The sequence below is a fragment of the Vitis vinifera genome, chromosome 12, assembly GCF_030704535.1.
Source record: "Vitis vinifera cultivar Pinot Noir 40024 chromosome 12, ASM3070453v1".
Lineage (NCBI taxonomy): Eukaryota > Viridiplantae > Streptophyta > Magnoliopsida > Vitales > Vitaceae > Vitis > Vitis vinifera.
This window is the reverse complement of record NC_081816.1, coordinates 9,520,572-9,545,690: the sequence shown is the minus strand read 5'-3', so window position 1 is coordinate 9,545,690 and position 25,119 is coordinate 9,520,572. Positions and strand designations below refer to the sequence as shown.

General features: G+C 33.8%; 4 protein-coding genes and 1 pseudogene across 5 annotated transcripts; 3 read left to right on the top strand and 2 right to left on the bottom strand.

The window, feature by feature from the left end:
• Nucleotides 1–1,918: 1,918 nt before the first annotated feature.
• LOC109123568 (nudix hydrolase 2-like) lies at nucleotides 1,919–7,460 on the top strand. 2 transcript variants are annotated; one of them, XM_019223765.1, is made up of 9 exons: nucleotides 1,919–2,174; nucleotides 3,789–4,010; nucleotides 4,314–4,379; nucleotides 4,540–4,677; nucleotides 4,898–4,975; nucleotides 5,072–5,122; nucleotides 5,231–5,265; nucleotides 5,445–5,553; nucleotides 6,127–7,460. In XM_019223765.1, the coding sequence occupies exons 2-9, from the start codon at nucleotides 3,843–3,845 to the stop codon at nucleotides 6,334–6,336; spliced, it is 855 nt and encodes a 284-aa protein (XP_019079310.1). In that variant the 5' UTR covers nucleotides 1,919–2,174; nucleotides 3,789–3,842; the 3' UTR covers nucleotides 6,337–7,460. The 2 variants fall into 2 exon arrangements, with proteins under 2 accessions (XP_019079310.1, XP_019079311.1); XM_019223766.1 differs by lacking the exon at nucleotides 4,314–4,379.
• Nucleotides 6,944–7,345, top strand: LOC104880934 (vegetative cell wall protein gp1). Its single transcript, XM_010659218.1, has one exon. It carries the CDS (start codon nucleotides 6,944–6,946, stop codon nucleotides 7,343–7,345), a length of 402 nt encoding a protein of 133 aa, XP_010657520.1.
• Nucleotides 7,461–10,906: 3,446 nt separating the features above from the next.
• LOC100252786 (nitrile-specifier protein 5) lies at nucleotides 10,907–12,780 on the top strand. Its single transcript, XM_002267092.5, has 2 exons — nucleotides 10,907–11,381; nucleotides 11,638–12,780. Exons 1-2 carry the CDS (start codon nucleotides 11,352–11,354, stop codon nucleotides 12,589–12,591), a joined length of 984 nt encoding a protein of 327 aa, XP_002267128.1. The 5' UTR covers nucleotides 10,907–11,351; the 3' UTR covers nucleotides 12,592–12,780.
• Nucleotides 12,781–12,928: 148 nt separating this feature from the next.
• LOC104880927 (S-adenosyl-L-methionine:benzoic acid/salicylic acid carboxyl methyltransferase 2-like) lies at nucleotides 12,929–15,272 on the bottom strand (annotated as a pseudogene).
• Nucleotides 15,273–15,403: 131 nt separating this feature from the next.
• Nucleotides 15,404–17,153, bottom strand: LOC100247678 (probable caffeine synthase 4). Its single transcript, XM_002267272.4, has 4 exons — nucleotides 16,936–17,153; nucleotides 16,418–16,822; nucleotides 16,056–16,334; nucleotides 15,404–15,975 (listed from the first exon to the last, which is right to left on the bottom strand). The coding sequence occupies exons 1-4, from the start codon at nucleotides 17,008–17,010 to the stop codon at nucleotides 15,583–15,585; spliced, it is 1,152 nt and encodes a 383-aa protein (XP_002267308.1). The 5' UTR covers nucleotides 17,011–17,153; the 3' UTR covers nucleotides 15,404–15,582.
• Between the last annotated feature and the right edge of the window lie 7,966 nt (nucleotides 17,154–25,119).

Below are 25,119 nucleotides of genomic sequence, written 5' to 3'. Positions count from 1 at the left end.
CAAACAGAAAATTAATATTTGATTCTAAAAAACTTTTGAAGTCAAAAAAAAAAAAAAAAAAAAAAGTCTTTAAACAATTTTTCACACTTATTTCTTGTACTTTCATCCACACTTAAAAAAAGAAAAAAAATACATAAACCCATCACTAACTATTAATTTTTTTTAAAGTTCAAAAAAATTTAAAAATTTCTTTGAAGGAGTAAATCAATAAAAAAATAAAACGGAAATTCTTTCACATTCCTCTTGCCTTTCTCTTCAATAGTTTCCGTCATTCAAACAATGATTTTTTTCTGGAGTTTTCGTGTTCTTCAGTTTCGCGGCAATGCCTTTTCAACGTTCTTTCCCTAGAAAATTCTTCATATTTGCAGGTATGAAGTTAGGTGAATTCCATTATATATATATATGGAAAATTCTACAATGCCTCCGAAGGTTGACTCCGTTTTGTTGCAGTTGTTGGATGAAAAAAATTTCATCTCAGCCATCCAAATGAAAAGTTGAAAAAAAAAAAAAAAAAAAAAAAAAAAAAATCTCGGTTGAAAGTTGAAACTAAGTACCTCATCATCTTGTTGTCTCCTCATTTTCCTGTATTTCCCCCTAATTTACTCTCTTTTCCATACTCATCATCCACACCCGAGCTGGGTAACTGTTCTCCTCCCTTTTTCCCGACTTTTCCTCCCTTCTCCATACTCATCTCCACATATGTGTGTTTTTCAGTTGATCCGTGCATGTCTGAATCTTCTTAGGGTACCTATGTTATCCGCTTTAAGGGGTGTTGATGTTCGGAAAAATCAAACTTTAAAAATATTTAAAAATTAAAAAATGTACAAAAAATGTGAGAAATACTTATATTCTTCGTACTCTCTTTTAAATGAGTTTATTACACTTAAGGATACTTAAATGATACCTGAAAAAATCAAATTTAAAAAATACTTAAAAATTAAAAAGGGTACGAAGAATGTGAGGAATCCTCACATTCTTTATATCCTTCCCATTCTCCACTTCTTTAATGCTTTAAAAATTATTTGAGACTTCCTATAGTTTAAATATTATTTAGACAAGTTCATTACACTTAAAGACTTAAGGGGTGATGAAATGATGCCTGAAAAAATTAAACTTAAAAAATACTTAAATGGATCCCATAAAAATTTAAAATTGAAATTTACTAAAAAAAAAATTAGTGAGGGATTTGAATTTCCATATTGTTACTAATTACACATTTTCTGTATTTTTAATATTTCAACATTTTTTTTTGTGTAATTCAATGTAAATGCTAAGAAATAATTTATACATATATTTCTCAATTAATAATTAGTACACGACTAATTTAATTTTAAATATATATATATTTAAAATTTTATTTATATTTTTCCCTTTTTTTCACTTCATAAATCAATTATATTGCTTTTCATACTTTAAATATTCATCCAATTTTTTCAACGTATAATTTGTAGTTAAAATAAATTAAATTTACATTTTCCTTAATAATTTATAAATTATATCACCAAATTATTTTTAAAAATTCTTTACTTTATTTTAAATTTAATTTTTATCTTTACGTCTTGGGTTTATCACTTTATATTACCAAAATAAATAAATAATTACATTAAACATGATTTTATAATTGGTCATTGTAATAGATGTTAACAATCTGAGCTGCATGGATTAATTCTGGCAACCGGTTGGTAAGATTGGTAACATGAAGAATTGGTTTTGGTTTTTTATTTTATTTTTTATTTTTTATTTATCTTACATACCATGTGTTTTTATCCTGTTAGCCTACAAAAGTTGGGTATGGTACTTTTCGGTACCATATATATACAAATAGTTGGGCTTCCTCGATGGCTAAGATTCATTTTATGTATATAGTTGGTCTTCCTCGTCGTCTAAGATTCATGTTCTTTGTCCTTTCCGGCTTTCCCTCGCAGTTTTAGGGAAGCGACCAGTCGGGATATGAAGATTTGAACCCAGGACCACACGCGAAGGCAAGTATGTATATAAGGATACGAGGGATGATGGTAAGAGGATGATCATAAGATTGGCTGGGAATCACAAGCACCGTTTTGGAAGCAGAAGCCTCTGCCCTTACTTCTCTGCAATTAAAAGCTGTATACCTTCTTCTACCATTTCACACCCACCAGCTCATAAGACAAACACTACTGTCTCCTGCTCCAAAGGTATTCTCTCATCCTTCATTTTCCCTAATGCTCTCTTTATTTTCTGCTAGTACCTGGGTGTAAAAAGTTTTGATTCGAACTTTAATAAACTTGTATATCCTGTTTATGCTTGAATCAAAATGGAAGTGAGCTTTTTAAATGATGGTTGGAATGCAAGTTAATTTTGGCCTTCATTCCAACGGATTGTTAAAAGTTATTTAAGATCCATTTGCTTAGAAGTACCAAATATGCTTAATTTGACAATAACAAATCACAGGAAATTTACGTTTGGGACTAGGAATATCTCTATACATATTCTAAATTATTAGGAAAAAAAAAAAAAAGGTTATGAGAGAGATACGAGCTTGTAAAAATTATACATGATGGATAGAGATGTAAGAAATAACTAGAGACATTGGTTGGAGCAAGAAGGCTCGCGGTTCAAGGTGTAGATGTGAGGAAATGAGAGACACCTATGTAGCAAATTTAGGGTGGAAATACAAAAAGTAGAAAAACGTGAGATGTTTCAGGACCTAATTAAAATGTTGTCTCTCATCTATGGAGGTAGGTATGGTTGGCTGAACCATGTTAAAACCTTGTATAGCTTTGTGTGTGGTTAGCTTTATTTTTTGTGCTCCTGCATTAATATATTTGCATTCATGGAGCTTCCGTGGACCCAACAAATGGTATCAAAGCTTTGTTTGCCCAACAAGTGGTACTAGAACTTTCGCATACACAACAATGTAAGACTAGAATGTGGGTTTGGTTTAGATTTTATAATTAGAGGATAAGGAAGTGTAAATTGAATAAATTAGATCAGTTTTTTTAATTCTCAAATAGAACTAAACTTTATAATTATTGAAATTGAACTGCTTTGGTCAATTTTACTTGAGTTGTATCAGTACCGCATTTTTACATATATTGTTGGTTCATTATTTAATAAATAAGCTTTTGGGTCAATTGGTAACTGAATGTCATAAGTTTGGGCTTCATTGCATTTATTTATTATATTAAACCAATTGGTAAACTCAAAGAAGGATATTAGTGAGATGGTGTATTAAATGAATGTGTAAACTCAAAAAAGGTTGGATGTGAGGTGGGATGTGTGATATCCCACATCATATAGAGGAAAAAGTTCTTGACACTATATATATGAGTTCCTCTAATCATGTAAACACATTTTAAAAACATTAGAGCCCATTGGGTCCACAGACAATATCCACACATGTTGGGAGAGGGTCATTACAAGATTGTTAGGATTTTTAATTCATTTAATTGACTACGCTGCTATGATGCTAGGTGGTAGGGCTTTAGCACCATTGGATTAATATAGGCTTTTGGGCGCTTTTGGGCACATTTGGGCCTTGACATTTATGTCCCTCCATTTGTCTGTATGGATGCTGTTTGGTTTTCATGGTACTTTATCAAGCTAAAAACTAGGTGGAAAGATATTACTCGGTCTCTTCTTGATAAAGTCTTGTTTGGTGGCGGAGAGAATTAGGAGGAAGTTGATAGAATTTGTAGGCATTTTGGACAATTCCCAAGAGGGGAAGGGTGTTTTTTTTTACATAGTTATCCTATTATCATTTTTCTATAACACAAAGGATAAACTCTGTGTTCATTTCATGTTTCAAGGCTAGAGCTGTGATTCCATACTTAACCAGAATCAGGCTGCGTTCAACTAGTTCGATGTTGGTTGATGAGCAAATGGTGCCTGAAAATAGTGTCCAACAAATTGAGTTACTCACTACTACTGATGATGACTATGGAGGAGTTCACGTAGAAATAAAGAATTCTATGGATTCTAATGTCTTTGGCGATTTGCTTAGAGCTTCAATATTGCAATGGAGGCAAAAGGTGCTTACTTGTACTCAATTCGTCTTTCCATTGAAATGGATTCATCTGTATGGCTTAATTAACATATATTGTAGTCCTTTTGTGGAAGTTACTAATTGTATATACCCAAAACCAAAGAATTCCACACTGTCCTAGTATTCAGTAGGATAACATTACAGAGACGGGTTTTCCTTATACATGACAACTCTTAGAGTAAAGGATATAAAAAGAAGGTATTGAATAGATGTACAGACAGGTTTTGTTATTTGGAGACAGCTTATACCTCTGAGCATGTACTAATCTGCAACATATATATTTTTTCAGGGGACAAAGGGTGTGTGGATTAAACTGCCTATTGAACATGCAAATCTTATTGAAGCTGCAGTTAAGGTATATGCATGTTTGTAACATATGGCGGTTCCTGATGAACTGATTAGTATAAATGTAGTATGATATTTATGCTAGTTATTTCATCTCTATCATGATGGTAGTATCTTTTTATAATGTAGTTTGATTCATTTTCGAAATTCTATTCTGCTAAATTTTGCAGGAAGGCTTTTGGTACCATCATGCTCAACCAGACTACTTGATGCTTGTACATTGGATTCCCAAGACTGCTCATACTCTTCCTGCAAACGCCTCACATCGAGTGGGCATTGGTGCCTTTGTTGTTAATAGTAAAAGAGAGGTATTCCTTCTTCAGTTTTCACTAATCATTTCTGGCTTTTGGCCATTCTTTACATAAGAGGGATGCGCTGGTTCTTAAGGAAGTTTTTCCTGCTTTTTTACATCTGATAACAAATGAAATTCATGTGCTGACATTTCTGATTATGTTCTTAATTTGAGTGACCTTGTTATGGTGGGTTAGTAGTTCTGAATTCTAATTTGAAATTTATATCATTTGGTAGGTTCTCGTCGTTCAGGAAAATAGTGGCATATTCAAGGGTACAGGTGTGTGGAAGCTCCCTACTGGGGTTGTCAATGAGGTATGTACCTCAGAAGTTTGGTTTTCAACAAATTTCTTGAATTGAAAGATTCATAGGTTATCTTCTTCACTGTGAATTGAATTTTTCTATCATTAGGGCGAGGATATCTGTACAGCAGCAATTAGAGAAGTTGAGGAAGAGACTGGGGTAAGTGATAAATCTGCAGATTGCACACTCACATAAGTAAGAACTGTACATTCTGTCATGTTTTTAATCATTCTTTCAGATGTAAATCATTGGTTTATTTTTCTTCAGATTAAGACTGAATTTGTGGAAGTTTTATCATTCATGTAAGACGTTTGCTTCATCTCAACTTGTCTACTAGGAATCTGTAGAAGTTTGTTTCATGAAATTCATGTTATAAAAGTTTGCAGAGTGATTATTGTCCTAGTTCTAAATATTATTTGGCTCTTCCTCTCACATTCCTGCATCCTAAAATTTTCTCAAATGCTCATTTGTTTAAATACAGGCAAAGCCATAAGGCATTCTTTACCAAGTCGGATTTGTTTTTCGTTTGTATGTTGCGACCACTCTCCTCAGAGATTCAGAAGCAAGATGAAGAAATTGAGGCAGCCCAGGTAATTGCTAGTTGACAAGAACAGATTATGAAGATTGTTTTATCTATTGGCGAACCCAACTGGTAGACACGTATTTTATGTAAAACAACACAGATTTCAGTTCGAGTCATAGGAATGACAGGACCTAGCATCAGGCCCCAGTGTTTGATGAGTTCACTGGGGATCTTGTACTGGAAAATCAAACCAAGACCAATTGACTCATGTCCAGTATTTCCCTTAGACCATGTTTGCAGGGTGGCATCTTTCATTTTGGATAAGGTTTTGGCCTGAGAGCTCTAGCTGTAATTTATACATTGATGGCTCTGACTGGCTTTAAATTCCCCATAAATGATTCCTAATTTCCTATTTTCATTTTCTTTCTGGGGGAAAATAGTCTTCCTAGTCAGATGAGAGCCCAATTAAAATCATGAAAAGAATGAATTCCTACTTTTCACTGGCATTTGGTACAGAGCCCTGCTTTCATGCCCTGTCTGGAATGGCAAGAACATGTTACCATCCTGAGAGATTTTCAAGAATCTGACTCAATCATAACATGATTGTTTTTTTTCTGTGTTTTTGTTTTTTCCTCTTCAGTGGATGCCAATTGATGAATATTCAGCTCAACCTTTTGTCAAGAAAATTCTTCTCTTTGATAGCATTGCCAACATATGCTTAGCAAAGAATGATATGAAATACACTGGGTTTTCTCCACTTTCTTCCACTTCAAACTCGGGTGAAACTATCACCTTGTACTTCAACAGTGAGGATTTGGAGCAATCACTGTCTTCTGGTAATCAGGCCTAGAAAGTATACTTGCTACCGTTGTATACTCAATAAATCTGTTGCAGTGTGACCAAATAAGATTGCATACCTGCTAGCCTTGTATGCTCGATAAATCTGTCTCAGTGGGAGCCTTTTTAGTAAAACCAAACACGTAATGTGTTACCTATATGTATGTTTTACTTGATACAAATAAAAGAAGGGTCAATAAAGAATGCATATTTTCTGTTTATCCATGTCCTATTCCTCAATTCTCACGATCCATAGGGGAGTTCTGAACCAAATGCTCACACAATCTGCTGACTTAACAATGTGTAGGCAGAACATGGTGCCTGGTTAGGATGAATGCTGATGTAGAACCTTTTGTTGCCACCTTCTCCCACTGAAATACACAACCAGCTTCTTGTTTTGTCTTTGTGTGGGATCCATGCAAATAAGTCAACCTTCTTCTCTCTTCTCGAATTGCCACATGCCTTGGTATGTGTCACACTTCAGCGTGGCAGTGAAGCTTGAATTCAGAAGAAAAATGCTGAAAAAATTAGTATAAAGTAGTGGGGATGCTGTTACACCCATCTCCATGTAGTTCTCCATCTCTGTTTCCTAGTTGGTGTTTCAGGTAGTCAGAAGCAAGATGTCTTCTGCAAAGCTGATGTTTCTGCTAGTGCTTTGGTTGTTGGTCTCTAGAACCTACTGTGCACGGAAAGATGGAGTTTATGGTGATGGAGTCTCTACACCAAGTGATTGTCAGAACTGTTCTATTTGCCCATATCCATGCCATCCTCAATCTCCACCACCACCACCAGGGTACCCATCATCTGGAGCTCCTCCACCGCCTGCTGCTACAGGCAATTGCCCACCAACATCTGCTGGGTGCTGCCAATATCCTCAGCCCTCTCCTCCCTCACCTTACACTTATGTGCCTTACAACAACTACTCGGCTTCACCGCCTATGCCTTTGTCTTCAAAATCCCCAGTCTCTATCTTATTTACTATTGTCATTTTGTTTGGTTTTGTTTCCCTTCACCTGGTTTGAAGGGACATGTCAGATTATTCTATCTTGTATTAGTTTTGATGTAGAGATGGTTGAATCTTACAGTAATGTTTCAGCTATAGTGTATGTGATGTTATAAATGTTTTCCCTTGTTCAAGAGCATCTTCTTTTTCATCTCAAATTTTCTTGCTTTTTGTTGATTTGTGCTTGTAATTGTGAAACACAATTTGATGATAGAAGATTGCAGACATGAGATCTGAGTGTCTGTCTTGGATGTTTAACAGAGAGAGACAGAGATGTTAAACGGCTTTCTCCATGGTGGTTCTTCATTTATGGCTCCTGTGGTTTTTGTCTTTTCTGCAATGTGTGTGGCTAGCACAATGGTTCTTCATCATTTCCTTTACGGGACTTTTATTAATTTAAAAAAATTATTCTTAAATTATTGTAGTAGAAAAAGTTATTACAAATATATGGTAATTTTTGCCACCTAGTTTTTTTTTAACCAAAATCATCTTTTCAAAAAACGATTTTATTTCCATTTAAAAAATAAATAAAAATTCAAAAGGGAACTGTCTCTTCAATCGTCTCTTGAAGAGACGAGTTCCCATGAAAAAAAATAATATATTTTTTTTTAAAAAAATCCCAAATTAAAAAAAAAAATCCTCAAAGGAACTCGTGTCTTCAAGAGACGAGTTCCCATGAAAAAAAATTAATATTTTTTTTTAAAAAGTCTCAAATTAAATAAATAATAAAAAAAAAAATCTTTCAGTCGTCTATTGAAGACGATTTCCCATTAAAAAAATAATATATTTTTTTTAAAAAATAATATTTTTTTTTAAAAAAAATCCCAAATTATAAATATAAAAAAAAAAAATCCTCAAGAAGAGATGATTTCCCAATTTTTTTTTATTTATATAATTTGGGACTTTTAAAAAAAAAATTAATTTTTTTTTATGGAAAATCGTCTCTTCCTCTTTGAAAGAGACGATTTCCCAAATTTTTTATTTATTTTATAATTTGGGATTTTTTTCTCATGAAGAGACGAGTTCCTTTGAGGATTTTTTTTTTTTTTTAATTTGAGATTTTTTTAAAAAAAATATTATTTTTTTTCATGGAAACTCGTCTTTTTAAGAGACGAGTTCCCTTGAGGATTTTTTTTTTTTTTTTTTAATTTGGGATTTTTTTTAAAAAAAATTTTAATTTTTTTTTCATGGGAACTCGTCTCTTGAAGAGACGAGTTCCCTTCAGGATTTTTTTTATTTTTTTTTTAATTTGGGATTTTAAAAAATATATATATTATTTTTTTTCATGGAACTCGTCTCTTGAGTTCAGGATTTTTTTTTTAATAAAAACAATAAATAAAGGCCTGCGAAATTGGGCCGAATTGTGGCCCAAAATATGCCTTGGTGGGGGTGCCACGTGGAGCACACTCAAAATTCAAACAAAAAAAACAAAAGAAAAGAAAAAGGTGGGGGCGGTCTGGCCACGCCTGAGCGCGCCACGTGGCAGCTGGGTGCTCAGGTGTGGCTGCTGCCCCTTCCCTTTTGCCCATGTTCTTTCCACAGCGATTCCGGCTATCTCGGGCAAGGTTGGCAGCCAAGTTTTTTTTTTTATATATATATAATTTGGGATTTTTTTTTAAAAATATATTAATTTTTTTCAAGGGAACTCGTCTCTTGAAGACACGAGTTCCCTTGAGGATTTTTTATTTATTTATAATTTGATATTTTTTTTTTATGGGAACTCATCTCTTCAAGAGACGATTTTTCTTGAGAATTTTTTTTTTCTTTTATAATTTGTAATAAATATTAAAAAAATATTAATCTCAAGAGACAATTTCCCTTTTAAATTTTTATTTATTTTTTAAATGAAAATAAAATTGTCTTTTGAAAATTTTAATATTTTTTTTAAAAAAAATCCCAAATTAAAAAAAATCCTCAAGACGATTTCCCATTAAAAAATTTAATATTTTTTTTAAAAAAAATTCCAAATTATAAAAAAAAAAATTCCTCAAGGGGAACTCGTCTCTTCCATGAAATATATATATATATATATATATATTTTAAAAAAATCTCAAATATAAAAAAAAAAATCCTCAAGGAACTCGTCTCTTGAGTTCCCATGAAAAAAAATTAATATTTTTTTTTTAAAAATTAGACGAGTTCCCATGGAAAAAAAATATATATTTTCTTTAAATAATATTTTTTTTTAAAAAATTTCCAAATTAAAAAATAAATAAATAAGTAAATTCCTCAAGGGAACTCATCTCTTCAAGAGACGAATTCCCATGAAAAAAAAATATTTTTTTTAAAAATAATTCCCAAATTAAAAAAAAAAATTCCTCAAGGGAACTCTTTTCTTGAAAAGACGAGTTTCCATGAAAAAAAAATATTTTTTTTACAAAAAATTCCCAAATTAAAAAAAAAAAAATCCTTAAGGGAACTCGTCTCTTGAAGAGACGAGATGCCATGAAAAAATATATATTTCTTTAAAAACAAATTCCCAAATTAAAAAAAAAAAAATTTCTCAAGGGAACTTGTGTCTTCAAGAGACGAAGAGATGAGTTCCCTTGGCAATTTTTTTTTTTTTTTTTTATATTTGGGATTTTTTTAAAAAAATATTAATTTTTTTTTCATGGGAACCCTTGAGGATTTTTATTTTTATTTTTTATATTTGGGATTTTTTTAAAAAAAATATTAAATTTTTTTAATAGGAAATCTAGAGACGATTTCCCTTGAAATTTTTTTAAAATCGTCTTTTGAAATTTTGTCTTGAAAAGACGATTTTGGTTTAAAAAAAATTTATCCATTCACCCTCTCTCCTAGGTGGCAAAAATTACCATACATTTGTAATAACTTCTTTTACTACAATAATTTAAGAATAACTTTTTTAAATTACCATACTATTGAGAAAAGTACTTCCTTTACGTGGTATCACGTGTACATCTTCGGGTTTATAGTTTTGTACTCGAGTTTTATTTGTGTGGATCCCTTCATCTTAGTTTTATTTAGTTGTATCTTTAGCTGACGATCTAGATTGACATGAAGATTTGCATTCTGATTTAGTATCCAAGTATTTTCCTGGAAAATAATATAATGAGAAGAGCTTGGTCCATGCTGAATGTAGTATTAAAAGACAGGCCCCTATGTATAAAGCAAAGCCCCTCATACTTTATACCTTGAAACTGAAATTGTCTGTGCTGTCCTCAATGGGGACCTAAACAATTCCAAGTGTGAATAAACAACTTCAGAATATGATAAGAAACATGTCATCAAACACAGACAATTCAATTTTTAAGACCATTTTCAATTTGCAACTGAGGCTGGTCCCAACTGATTTGTCCACCATTTTTCCACACTGATAAAACCCACCTGGGCACCAACTCCACCCACTACCTTCTATTATTATATATGGCAGGTGACGTACTTTCTTTGTCCATGTCAGTTTCGTTTTTCTTGTTTTTAACAAAAATAAAAATAAAAAAATATATTTTTGCCATTTCCTTTTCACACCCACTCACAAATTCCTATTTTCTCTTTTTTATTTTCTTTCCTCTATCGTGTCCTTCCTCTTCTCTATTTTCTGTTATCCTTTTATTGGAATGGAAGAGGAAGACAATTTTAAAAAAAAAAAAATGAAAAAAGAAAGGAAAGGCAGGTGTGGTTAAGGTTTTGGATAAATATTTAATTTTTTTTATTTTTTATTTTAAATAGAGGGCCATGTTTGGCTGGTGTATTTAACATCACCCGTAAGGCAAGCCCCATGCTACTTTCCATGCTGAAACAGAAACACCCTCAATAATGCATAAAATTGCATCGCCAAACAGAAACCACTTTTTTTCTCAATTTCATAGAGATTGTAAACCAGTGGCATCTTGAAATTTTTTCCCAATTTTAGGGCATCGAAGTCTTCCAGATAATACCTGCCCCTGTGTGAAGAGATCCACGGTACTCCCTGCGCTTATATAAACAGAACCAGCAAACCCACTGTGTCACATTCACCAACACATACTGAGAGCCTCTCTGCAGAATCACTAATCCTCCCGGCTATGGATCAGCCCAAGGGCAATTGGATTAAGGTCTGTCTTTGATTGATTTCCCTCTAAATTTCATCTTTTTATTGTATTTTTATGAAACCCAGAATCATTTTTGGATGATTTCACTGGTTTTGGAAACAATTCTCAAGATTTTTGATCTTTCTGTCATGGTTTCTCATTATTGGTTGAAAAAAAAGCTTCACTTTTCCGGTGGGTATGGACATGTTGCTTGAAAAATTCGTGAAATCCAGGGTGACTTTAACACTGATTAGTTTTTTTTTTTTCTGAAAATTCCCAGCTTGACCAGAATGGAACTGGGCCTGGAGCACGAAGTTCCCATGCTATAGCCATAGTAGGACAGAAGGCTTATGTTTTCGGCGGCGAGCTCACGCCACGTGTCCCTGTCGACAACGACATCCACGTCTTTGACCTACAGGATCTGACGTGGTCCGTCGCAACCGTCACCGGCGACGTCCCTCCGCCACGTATCGGCGTTGGAATGGCGGCAGTCGGTGGGACCATCTACGTCTTCGGTGGCAGGGACGGCACACACAAGGAACTCAACGAGCTCTACTCTTTTGACACATTTAGCAACAAGTGGACCCTACTCTCCAGTGGCGACGCCGGACCTCCCCATCGGAGCTACCACTCGATCGCCGCCGACCAGCGCCGGGTCTACGTGTTTGGTGGCTGCGGCGTCGCCGGCCGCCTCAACGATCTATGGGCCTTTGATGTTGTTGAGAAGGTTTGGATCAAATTTCCAGGCCCAGGTGAGGCCTGCAAGGGAAGAGGTGGGCTGGGCCTGGCAGTGGCCGAAGGAAAAATTTGGGTTGTGTACGGGTTCTCCGGAGAGGAGACGGACGACGTCCATTGTTTTGACTTGGCCCATGAAAAGTGGGCCCAAGTGGACACCAAGGGTGAAAAGCCCAGCCCAAGAAGTGTGTTTTCGTCCCTTGTAATTGGAAAATACATATTCATATATGGTGGCGAAGTAGACCCTAGTGATCAAGGTCACCTCGGTGCCGGAAAATTTTCCGGTGAGGTTTATGCATTGGACACTCATAATTTAGTGTGGAAAAAATGGGCCGACACCGATGATAACCATCCTGGGCCACGGGGATGGTGTGCATTTTCTGCTGGACGATTGCATGACAAGGAGGGACTATTGGTATATGGTGGTAACTCGCCTAGTAACGATCGGCTCGATGACATTTTCTTTTTGAGTCCTTGTTTGGATGTGAATGAAAAATAATTATCTCGATTGTGTAGCAATATGTGCTAGTCTTTTGTGTGCTTGCAGGGACTCCGTTTGTGTGCATTGCAATTGTGGCGGTAGATGTTGTTTTTGTGAATGTAGTGCTCATATGCAGCTGTAATTATATGAATAATGCTGTGTTTTTCTATAGGTTTCGGCTTTTTAATTTAATCGTTGTTTCAATAACTTGTGTGTTAGCTTTACAAACTCTGCATGCTTGGAAGAGTTGTGAGTAGATAGATTTGTTATGAAAGCTTCTCCCAAAGATGATAATTAATTTGTAAGCTTCCTTTTGTGTGAATATTATCCATTCTATTCTATGCGGATATCCCTCTTAGGTCCAATGATCATTTATCATTTCCGTCTTTTAAAACGTGTCTACATGATTAAAAGGAATTCATACATATGTAATAACATGAACTTTTGTTCTACTGCTATGAGATATCACAATAGTTAAACTCATGAAAATAGATTTTCACTATGAAATGCTTCATACCTTGGTCAAGGACACGGTGTGATTAATGCAAATATCTTTCCCGGCCTCTATGTCATCCGCCACCTTCATGAAAAACCTATGGAACAAATCATCCATGATCCCATCTCCAAAATGACTTATTCGAAGCGGTTCTGCAACGGCTCTCATGCCCATTACCACATACTTGGCTCTTTCAAATCTGTCGAACACTAGGTCCTTGTTTCCATCATCAATGTGTGCGTCCCAATCCAGCCTGAAAGTTTCAAGGCGGAGAAGATTGAAGGAACCTTCTCTTCGAACTACATCCCTTACTTCCTCTGCTGTAGGCATATACAATGGAATATTGCATCGGTCTAACTTGGATTCTTGAACAAACCCCTGTATGGTGAATCAAGCACGGTGTTAGCATAATGCATGGCAATTTAACTTCAAGAAATGATTCCAAATTTGTACCTCTATGACAAGATCATTTAGGCTGATACTAATTAATTCCCAGATTTTGCAGAAATGTTTGGGTTCACTGCCTAGCAGGGTAAGGAGCATTCGACCTCCAGGAATGATCTCCTGGGAGCGTAGTTTCAGAAATGCAGTGAAATCTCTCTCAAATTGATTCAAGTATGCTCTATGGACACCAGGAGGACTTGTCTCTGCTATGTGGATATTCCCTTTGTTCAATGGAGTACCCGATTCACTCACCAGCCCTTCAGGTACCTGTTACAATTGTCTGTCATGGTTCGTGTCTAATTCTACATATATATGTATTCTACTATGATCATGGACCTCTTATCGGTTTTTGTGAAAATAACAACGGTTGGATTTTATAGAAATATTGAGAAAAATTTTGATAAAAAATACGATGGAAATAAATCGAAACAGAAAAACTCTAAAAATTGATTTAAAAAAAAAAATGTAATAAGAGATAGGAGACCAAATAATACCACTAACCTGAGAGAGCCAATGCAGACCATAGGAAGAATGAACAAAGTGGATAGAATGGTCAGGAAACAGCCTCTTATGGAAAGATCCTGGCATTCCTGCAATCAAACATTCTCCAAACTTCCCCCCCCTCCTTCTCCTTCTCCTTCTCTAGTTTCTCATAGAAGCTCCCCAAGGACCTAAAAATGGAGTTGAAATCATTATGTGGAAGATCATTCAAGAACACTTGAAACATAGGTGGTTTCCGGCTCAACCGAACACAGCTTCTGCCAATACACTCCACAATCTCCCATAAGGGTAAAAGGGTGTTGGGCCCCGAAGAGCATCCTAAATCTGCAATTTTTAGACACTCAGGGAAGGTGGTGCAGTATAGCTCTGTGATGCTTTCTTCCAGCATGGGCTTCACCTCCAATATCACCTTTTTCTGCAACAAGAAAGAGAATCCATTCAATTTCTTCTGGTACAGAAATAAATTGGTAGAGAGAGAGAGAGAGAGACTTGGAATAGTGAGTTACTAGCATATCTGGTTTCTCCATCTCCTCCATTCATACAAAGAACTTGCTGTACTTCCATGGCTGCCCTCAGTTGCTTTGAATTTTTTTTTCTTTTCATACAAATACTTATCGCTTTATAAAAGTGCAGGGCCACAGTCATGCCCTGTAACAACTTTGCCGCTGCTCATATCATCATGCCTTGAATGGCCCATTCAAGGACAATAATGGGAGTGTAAGGTTAATCAACTTGAAACAAGATTATGATGGTCTTGGCCTAATGTCATTAGATATATATATATATCAACTTGCAACAAGATTACGATGGTCTTGGCCTGGTGTCATTATATATATAAAATTATTTTTTAATTTGATTATATATATAATCGGGTGAGGCATATGATTCCACTGACCATGATGAATTGTCGTTGTCACCATGCCGATTGGTGTGGATCAATCACATGTCCTTTGTTGCAGGCATTTGGACAGTAATTTGCATGCAGAATATATTAAAATTTTACATGTTTTGATGCTTGATATTGTTAGATTGTGAAGCAATAAGTTTTGTTGCACTTTGCAAAGAATGCCGGGGATTGAACTTCCTGTTGAGCTTGTGGGGATTGAACTCGTGGAGATTGTTGAGTGTTGGTACACTCTATGAACGAAAGGATCACATTGATTGTCGAACCACGTTAAAATCTTGTGTTTTTCTTAATTTTCTATTCGTAGACATGGTTTTGATTAACAAATACTTTCCCCTGCCCTCCATCTTTGTTGGAACATATGCCCATCAAGGAATTGTAGTGCTAATATGTGATCAATGAATAACCAAATGGATTTCATTGATGACATTTTGAATAGACTTCAAAGAAAAGGAAATGACATTTGAAAGAGAATTAGATAAGAGAAAAGGGAATAAAAGCTTATTGCTTTGAAGTGTTTACTAACTGACATGGAATTATTTTTGAAAATTAGAAGTTATAATTATAGTTTTTGAGAATATATGGTTTTTAAATTTGCTCTAATGGGCAAATATTTATTTAAATGGTTTTAAATATTTATATTAAAATATTTAGGATGACACGTTCACCCCTTTCTATCCATAGTTGGTAAACTTCCATTCCTGGACAAGGAGATGACCAGGTTAGTATAAATTCCTTTTCCCGTCTCAATATTCTCCACCACCTTCATAAAGAATCTATGGAACAAGCTGTCCATCACCGCACCTCCAAAATGACTTGCTAGAATGGGTTCTCCAACGGCCCTAATGTACATCACAACATACTTGGCTCTTCCATATTTATCAAACACTTGGTCTTTGTTACCGTCATCAATATTATCAGCCCAGTCTAGCTTGAATGTTTCAAGTCGTAGTAGAGTAAATGAACTTTCTCTCTGAATCACACTCCTTACTTGCTCTGGAGAAGGCATAAATAGTGGAATATTGAGCGAGTCTAACTCCGATTCTTGAATTGAACCCTATATATTGAATTAAGCAAATCTGTCAATATAAGGTACAAATCTGCATATAAATTATAGAGAGGGAGGGAGAGATGTACCTCTGTGACCATATCCTTTAATGTCATACTAATCAACTCACAGATTTTGTAGAGACCGTCGGTGGAAGAATTCTGGCCATTTCCATCACTTCCCAAGAGAGTAAGGAGCATGTGGCCTCCAGGAATAATCTCTTGGGAGCGTAATCTCAGAAATGCTGTGAAATCTCTCTCGAATTGGTTCAAGTAGGCTTTGTGAACACTGGGAGGAGTTGTCACCGTTAAGTGGATGTTCCCTTTATTCAATGGAGTCCCCGATTCACTCACCAGCCCTTCAGGTACCTGTTACACATTCTCCCTCATGTTTCATGGAGTTTGATGGAAATGATGAACAAAGATTCAGTGATCTTGGAACCACTACTGACCTGGGAGAGCCAATGCAGACTATAGGAAGAGTGAAAAAAGTGGATGGAGCGGTCAGGGAAGAGCCTTCTATGGAAAGAGCCTGGCACTCCGGCGATGAAACACTGTCTAGACATCCCTTCCTTTTCCTTCTCAATCCTCTCGTAGAATCTCGCCAAGGACTCGAAAATGGCGTTGAAATCATTCTGTGGAAGATCATTCAGGAAGATTTGAAAGGCGGGTGGCTCACGGCTGAACCGACTGCAAGTTGCACCGATGCAGTCTATGATCTCCCACAGTGGCAGGAAGGTGTTGGGTCCTGAAGAGCAGCCCAGATCAGCAATTTTCAGACACTCCGAGAAGGTTTTGCAGTAGAGCTCTGTGATGCTCTCCTCTAGTATGGGTTTCACCTCCAATATCACCTTTTTCTGCAGGAAGAAGAAGAGAAAATCAAATCATTTGTGAGAGGAATAGACCATCTAAGAGTCTTGGAACATGATCAGTGAGCAAGAGAGAGGGAGAGAGGGAGAGAGGGAGAGACTTGAAGCAGTGAGTTATTGGCGTAGCTGGCTTCTCCATCTCCTCCTTTCATGCAAAGAACTTGCTGTACTTCCATGGCTGCGCCACCACCCTGTTCAATCCACCCCCACCCTGATCATCTTCTGTGTTTTTAAGGTGAACTAATGGAGGCGATCGAGGACATGGGGTTTCTCATGGCCAAATTCCCGACCCACCATCGATGCTATATTGAGAAAAAGCGGACCCACATTGCTTTCCTTTCCTGTTCAACCATGTGAAAAATTGTACTACTAGATTACTTGATATCATTATTAGGGTAATGGTATCGAACTTTTCAATACCAAACTTTTCGGTATCGAACTTTTCGGTAGCATACCCACTTTTTTAGGCTAGTATATTAAGACACATGGCATGCAAAATAAATAAAAAAAATTAAAGAAAATCAATTATTCAAGTAATCGGTTTTGTCATGGGAATTTATCCCATGTAGCACACATCTATTACAATGACCAATTATAAAATCATGTTTAATGTAATTTAATGTAATTATTTCGTTTTGGGAATTTTTTTATGAAGCAGAAAAATAAAGAAATTTTGGAAATAGAAATTTCAATTTATTTATTTTTGTAATATAAAGTGATTAAATCTAAGATGTAAAAATAAAAATTAAATTTAAAATAAAAATAAAGTTTTCAAAATGATTTGGTGATATAATTTATAAATTACTGAAAAGTAAATTTAATTTATTTAACATCAAATTATTTTATGATAAAATTGGATGAATATTTGAAGTGTGAAAAGCAATATAATTGGTTTATGAAGTGAAAAAATGGGAAAAGATAGAAATAAATTTTAAAAAATATATATTAATTTAAAATTAAATTAGTTGTGTACACATTATTAATTGAGAAATATATTACTAAATTATTTCTTAGCATTTAAATTGTATTACACAAAGAATTTGTTGAAATATTGAAAATACGAAAAAGGTATAATTAGTAACAATATGTAAATCCAAACCGCTCGTTGATTTTTTAGTAAATTTCCATTTTGAATTTTTCGGGGATCCATTTAACACCCTCCAAATGTATTGAACTTATCTAAACAATATCTAAGTCATATGAAGTTCCAATTTTTTTTTAAAAAAAAATCAAAAAGTGGAGAGTAGGGAGGGTATAAAAAAATGTGAGATTCCTCACATTCTTTATACCCCTTCTAATTTTTTAGTATTTTTGGATTTTGATTATTTCGAGCATCATTTGAACACCCACAAAGTGTAATGAACGAACTTAAAAAATATCTAAGTCATACGAAGTCCCTAAACATTTTTAAAACATCATAGAAGTGGAGAATGAAGAGGGTACGAAGAATGTGAGGATTCCTCATATTCTTCGTACCCTTGCTAATTTTTTAGTATTTTTGGATTTTGATTTTTTCGAGTATCATTTGAACACCCCTTAAGTGTAATGAACTCATTTAAACAATATCCAACTCATACGATATCCAATTTTTTTTTTCAAACATCAAAGAAGTGGAAAATGGGAAGGGTATGAAGAATGTGAAGATTCCTCACATTCTTCATACCCTTTCTAATTTTTAAGTATTTTTGGAGTTTGATTTTTCTGGGAATTATTTGAACAACCCTTATGTGTAATGAACTCATTTAAACAATATCCAAGTCATACGATATCCCAAATTTTTTTTAAAACATCAAATAAGTGGAGAATGAGGAGGGTGCGAAGAATGTGTGGATTTTTCACATTTTTCGTATTCTTTCTAATTTTTAAGTATTTTTGCAGTTTAATTTTTTTAGGCATCATTTGAACACCCCTAATTGTAATGAACTCATTTAAACAATATTCAAGCAATACGATGTCCCAAAAAAATTTTAAAACATAAAAAAAGTGGAGAATGTGCTCACATTCTTCGTACACTTTCTAATTTTTAAGTATTTTTGGAGTTTGATTTTTCTTGGAATCATTTGAACACCCCTTAAGTGTAATGAACTCATTTAAACAATATCCAAGACATATGATGTTCCAATTTTTTTTTTAAAACATCCAAGAAGTGGAGAATGGGGAAAGTACGAAGAATGTGAACATTCCTTACATTGTTCGTACCCTTTCTAATTTTTAAAGTTTGATTTTTTCGGGCATCATTTGAACACTCCTTAAGTTTAATGAACTCATTTTAAAAATATCCAAACCATACGAATTCCCAAAATTATTTTAAAACATCAAAGAAATGGAGAATGGGCAAAGTACGAAGAATGTGAGGATTCCTCACATTCTTCGTACCCTTTCTAATTTTTAAGTATTTTTTGAGTTTGATTTTTTCGAGCATCATTTGAACACCCCTTGAGTGTAATGAACTCATTTAACCAATATCCAAGTCATACGATGTCCCAAAATAATTTTAAAAGATCAAATAAGTGGAGAATGGGGAGGGTACGAAGAATGTGAGCATTCCTCATATTCTTTGTACCATTTCTAATTTTTAAGTATTTTTGGAGTTTGATTTTTATAGGAATCATTTGAACACCCCTTAAGTGTAATGAACTCATTTAAACAATATCCAAGTCATACGATGTCCCAAAATTTTTTTAAAACATCAAAGAAGTGGAGAATGGGGAGGGTACGAAGAATGTGAGCATTCTTCATATTCTTCGTTCCCTTTCTAATTTTTAAGTATTTTTTCAGTTTCATTTTTCTGGGGATCATTTGAACACCCCTTAAGTGTTATTAACTCATTTAAACAATATTCAAACCATACGAAGTCCCAAAATTATTTTAAAACATTAAAGAAATGGAGAATGGACAACAAACAAAGAATGTGAGGATTCCTCACATTCTTCATACCCTTTCTAATTTTTAAGTATTTTTGGAGTTTGATTTTTTCAGGGATCATTTGAACACTTCTTAAGTGTAATGAACTCATTTAAACAATATCCAAGCCATACGATGTCCATTTTTTTTTTTTTAAAAAAAACATCAAAGAAATGGAGAATGGGAAAAGTACGAAAATTGTGAGCATTCCTCACATTGTTTGTACCCTTTCTAACTTTTAAGTATTTATGAAGTTTGATTTTTTCGGGCATCATTTGAACACCCCTTAAGTGTAATGAACCCATTTAAACAATATCCAAGCCATACAAAGTCCCAAAATTATTTTAAAACATTAAAGAAATGGAGAATGGAAGGGTTCAAAGAATGTGAGGATTTCTAACATTCTTCGTACCTTTTCTAATTTTTAAGTATTTGTGGAGTTTGATTTTTTTGGGCATCATTTGAACACCCCTTGAGTGTAATTAACTCATTTTAAACAATATCCCAGTTATACAATGTCCTAAAAAAATTTTTAAAACATCAAATAAGTGGAGAATGAGGAGGGTACGAAGAATGTGAGGAATCCTCACATTCTCCGTGCCCTTTCTAATTTTAAGTATTTTGGAATTTGATTTTTCCAGGGATCATTTGAATACCCCTTAAGTGTAATGAACTCATTTAAACAATATCCAAGCCATACGATGTCCCAAATTTTTTTTAAAACATCAAAAAAATGGAGAATGAGATTCCTCACATTCTTCGTACCATTTCTAATTTTAAGTAGTTTTGGAGTTTGATTTTTCCAAGGATCATTTGAACACCCCTTAAGTGTAATAAACTCATTTAAACTAAATCCAAGCCATACGGTGTCCCAAAAAAATTTTAAAACATCAAATGCTCGCATTCTTCGTACTCTTTCTAATTTTTAAGTATTTTTGGAGTTTGATTTTTCCAAGGATCATTTGAACACCCCTTATGTGTAATGAACTCATTTAAAAAATATCCAAGTCATACAATGTCTCAATTTTTTTTTAAAACATCAAAGAAATGGAGAATGGGGAGGATACAAAGAATGTGAACATTCCTCACATTCTTCTTACCTTTTTTAATTTTTAAGTATTTTTACAGTTTGATTTTTTCAGGAATCATTTAAACACCCCTTAACTGTAATGAACTCATTTAAACAATATCCAAACCATACTATGTCCCAAATTTTTTTTAAAACATCAAAGAAATTGAGAATGAGGAGAGTACGAAGAATGTTAGCGTTCCTCACATTCTTCGTGCCATTTCTAATTTTTAAGTATTTTTGGAGTTTAATCTTTCTTGGGATCATTTGAATACCCCTTAAGTGTAATGAACTCATTTAAACAATATCCAAGCCATACGATGTTCCAATTTTTTTTTAAAACATCAAAGAAATGGAGAATGGGGATGGTAGAAGTATTTTTGGAGTTTGATTTTTTTAGGGATCATTTGAATACTCTTTAAGTGCAATGAACTCATTTAAATAATATCCAAGTCGTACAATGTCCCAAAATTTTTTTAAAACATCAAAGAAATGGAGAATAAGATTCCTCACATTCTTTGTATGCTTTCTAATTTTTAAGTATTTTTGGAGTTTGATTTTTCCAGGGATCATTTGAACATTCCTTAAGTGTAATGAACTCATTTAAACTATATCTAAGCCATACGATGTCCCAAAAAATTTTTAAAACATCAAATGCTCGCATTCTTTGTACCATTTCTAATTTTTAAGTACTTTTGGAGTTTGATTTTTCCAATGATCATTTGAACACCCCTTATGTGTAATGAACTCATTTAAACAATATCCAAATCATACAATGTCTCAATTTTTTTTTAAAACATCAAAGAAATGGAGAATGGGAGGGTACGAAGAATGTGAACATTCCTCACATTCTTCGTAGGCTTTCTAGTTTTTAAGTATTTTTGGAGTTTGATTTTTCCAGGAATCATTTAAACACCCCTTAACTGTAATGAACTCATTTAAACAATATCCAAACCATACGATGTCCCAAATTTTTTTTAAAACATCAAAGAAATTGAGAATGGAGAGGGTACGAAGAATGTGAGCATTCCTCACATTCTTCGTGCCATTTCTAATTTTAAAGTATTTTTGGAGTTTGATTTTTCTTGGGATCATTTGAACACCCCTTAAGTGTAATGAACTAATTTAAACAAAATCCAAGCCATACGATGTCCCAATTTTTTTTTAAAACATCAAAGAAATGGAGAGAGGGTATGAAGAATGTGAGCATTCCTCATATTCTTCGTAACCTTTCTAATTTTGAAGTATTTTTGGAGTTTGATTTTTTCGGGGATCATTTGAATACCCCTTAAGTGTAATGAACTCATTTAAATAATATTCAAGTTGTACAATGTCCCAAATTTGTTTTAAAACTTTAAAGTAATGGAGAATGGGGAGTGTACAAAGAATGTGAGGATTCCTCATATTCTTCATACCATTTCTAACTTTTAAGTATTTTTGGAGTTTGATTTTTCCAGGGATCATTTGAACACCCCTTAAGTGTAATGAACTCATTTAAATAACATCCAAGTCATACGATGTCCCAAAAATATTTTAAAACATCAAAGAAGTTGAGAATGGGGATGGTACGAAAAATGTGAGCATTCCTCACATTTTTCGTGACATTTCTAATTTTTAAGTATTTTTGGAGTTTGATTTTTCTTGGAATCATTTAAACACCCACTAAGTGTAATGAACCTATTTAAACAATATCTAAGCCATAGGAAGTCCCAATTTTTTTTTTTAAACATCAAAGAAGTGGAGAATTGGGAGGATACGAAGAATGTGAGGATTCCTCATATTCTCGATACCCGTGCTAATTTTTTAGTATTTTTTTATTTTTAGTTTATCGAGTATCATATTAACATTCATTAAGTGTAATGAACCTATTTAAACAATATAAAAACCATATGAAGTCCTAATCATTTTGAAATTTTTTAAAGATGTGGATAATGAAGAGAATAGAGAATTTGACTAAGCAAGAAACGGTCGACCACTTAAATTCAATTAGTTGAGCCATTTTCTCAACCGCCAAACACTGGAATTTCTTTTGATGAATCACCAAAATGGCTAGTTGCTACCGATATGCTTTTGATGTAATTTAAGATTTTTATCCGATGATTCTTACATTAAAATGGTATTGCCCAATTAATGGTAGGGATCAAAACCCCTAGTGTTTTTATTTTTATTTTTATTTTATTTTTTTATTTTATATAAGAGCGAAAAAATTATAGAAAATAGAAGTAAGAAAGATTTTCCATATTAATACACCTACTCTTTATCTTGTTTCCAACAATTTTTCTTTGGGATCGGTCAAATCCATTGTAAACAAAGAATTTTCCTAGCATATGCATTGGAATGGAGAACAAAAAAAAAAAAAAAAAAAAACAAAAAGAAAAACAAAAGCCACTGAAGTAGATAAAGAAACTAAATAGTGGTTTTAGAGCCAAACCAAAAGTGAACAGGTCCAAGCTTTTGTTGGATAAGTATTAGTAGATCAACATCATTTCTCTACCATGAATGCAACATCTAAGAAGCTTTACAAGATTTTGATGTTGAAGTTTTGCAATGGATTGAAATTCATTTTTTAACTCTTTTAACCCTTCTCCCTTTTGCAATTTTCCTTGAAAATATCAAATTCGTTTTATTCCAAAGCTTTTCATATTAAATGAAACTTGTCAATATTCAAAATGAGAAGCCCTAAAAAAACTAATAGCACAAAAATATTAGCACATGTACTGATTTCAAGACATTAAAGCATATATCTAAAGGTGGCTTCATTTAGATAATATGAGGATTAGGGACATTGATAACTTTTCAAAAACTTGTAAGTTGTTGTAGGGTATACCCTTACCTTGTAGATAGGTTTAAAACCAGCGTCTCCAAGCTTTTTGTCACTAGAAAAGTTATTAGTGGCTTTCAATAATGTATCCAAGTCAACTAGTGATAGCTCTAGATGTTTCCAACCTTCATTGGTTTCACCTCCCTTTGAATTGTGTCCCATGTATCTTGAATAATGGAGAATGGAATGAAGGATTACAAAATGCATAAATCTTATCTACAGAAATCATCAATTTGATCTATTTCCAAGCCTAGATCATTTATACATTTATCAAAATAAGCTAGGCCACTCTCTTGCTCCTTTTTTGAGAATACATAATTAGACAAGGTGTGGAAGTACTTATGAGTAATACACATAGTGATACGAGTACTATGATTTGTTACTTGCCTTTTCTCCTTAGTTGCTTCTTCATTTTCAGCACATACAAGGTTAGGACCAGACTTAAAAGAACTATTCTTGTAATTGATATAGAGATGACAATGACTTGCTTTTTCTTCTTGTTGGAGCTGCTATTTATCATTTAAAAAGCATCTTGAAGCGGATGAAAAGAAAATAAGCAAGAAAACTAGGAAATAAAATAGAAAAACCATAAATTCTTATGAGTAGTAACCACTGATCCAAAATATATTTGTAGTTTACAACCATGAAAGCATGAGTTCAAGGAACTGTAGTTTCCATAGGATTTGAGGGCACAAATCAATAGGTGTATTACTGTGTTATAGCATCTGCTACACTATAGTTGAAATCTAAAAGAAAAATATTCCAACTTTTGAGTAGACCTTTGTTTTACACTCTAGTCTTCAGAAAATAAGAGTCCATTTGTCAAGTGATTTTAGGATGCACTTTTAACCTAAAAAGTGTTTTTGAAAAAACATTAGGTGTTTGCCAAAATTTAGGAAACATTTTTAGAATATAGAAAAATCACTTCTAGTCTTACAAAATCGCTTCTAATATTTTATGGAGAAACACTTGATATGTAATTCTTATAAAAACACTCATGAGAAAACATTTCCACTAAAAACACTCCCAAATGTACTTTAAGTATTTTATTCCATGGAACAATGTGCTTGGTAGTTTGTCTAAGATTTTTCACACCAGCAATAATTGAGATAGAGGTAAAGCTTTACGCCACAAAATCAAGGGATAAAACTAGAGGCAAGTATGGAAGGTGAAAAATTAAAAACGTTTGAATAAATATACCATGAAATTTGTATCAGATTTATGTTTCTCAAGTAAAAAAAAGAAAAATTCATACTTGATTATAATGCTGGCATGCTTAGGTAAAACTCTTGCCCATTTTGAGTGAATTTCTGATGTCAATCAAGTCACCAAACCAGAGCAACCATCCACTTCCTCATCGTCTGATATCTGAATTTGCATAAGCAGTGCAAGTGCACTTTCTTAAGCATAGGGAAGCACATTCCTTAAGGTTTATGCACACGTTAAATGAAAAGGTCTACGTGTTTGGCAATTTCACATCAGGGAAGTTTA

Excerpts from the sequence above, each read along its gene's own strand:
- LOC109123568 (XM_019223765.1), top strand. The coding sequence starts at position 3,843 with ATGTTGGTTGATGAGCAAATGGTGCCTGAAAATAGTGTCCAACAAATT. Across the intron at positions 4,011-4,313 it reads TATTGCAATGGAGGCAAAAG|GGGACAAAGGGTGTGTGGAT; the intron begins GTGCTTACTTGT and ends ATATTTTTTCAG. Across the intron at positions 5,123-5,230 it reads AAGTTGAGGAAGAGACTGGG|ATTAAGACTGAATTTGTGGA; the intron begins GTAAGTGATAAA and ends ATTTTTCTTCAG.
- LOC104880934 (XM_010659218.1), top strand. The coding sequence starts at position 6,944 with ATGTCTTCTGCAAAGCTGATGTTTCTGCTAGTGCTTTGGTTGTTGGTC.
- LOC100252786 (XM_002267092.5), top strand. The coding sequence starts at position 11,352 with ATGGATCAGCCCAAGGGCAATTGGATTAAG. Across the intron at positions 11,382-11,637 it reads CCAAGGGCAATTGGATTAAG|CTTGACCAGAATGGAACTGG; the intron begins GTCTGTCTTTGA and ends GAAAATTCCCAG.
- LOC100247678 (XM_002267272.4), bottom strand. The coding sequence starts at position 17,010 with ATGGAAGTACAGCAAGTTCTTTGCATGAAAGGAGGAGATGGAGAAGCC. Across the intron at positions 16,335-16,417 it reads GTCTGCATTGGCTCTCCCAG|GTACCTGAAGGGCTGGTGAG; the intron begins GTCAGTAGTGGT and ends AATGTGTAACAG. Across the intron at positions 15,976-16,055 it reads TAAAGGATATGGTCACAGAG|GGTTCAATTCAAGAATCGGA; the intron begins GTACATCTCTCC and ends TTCAATATATAG.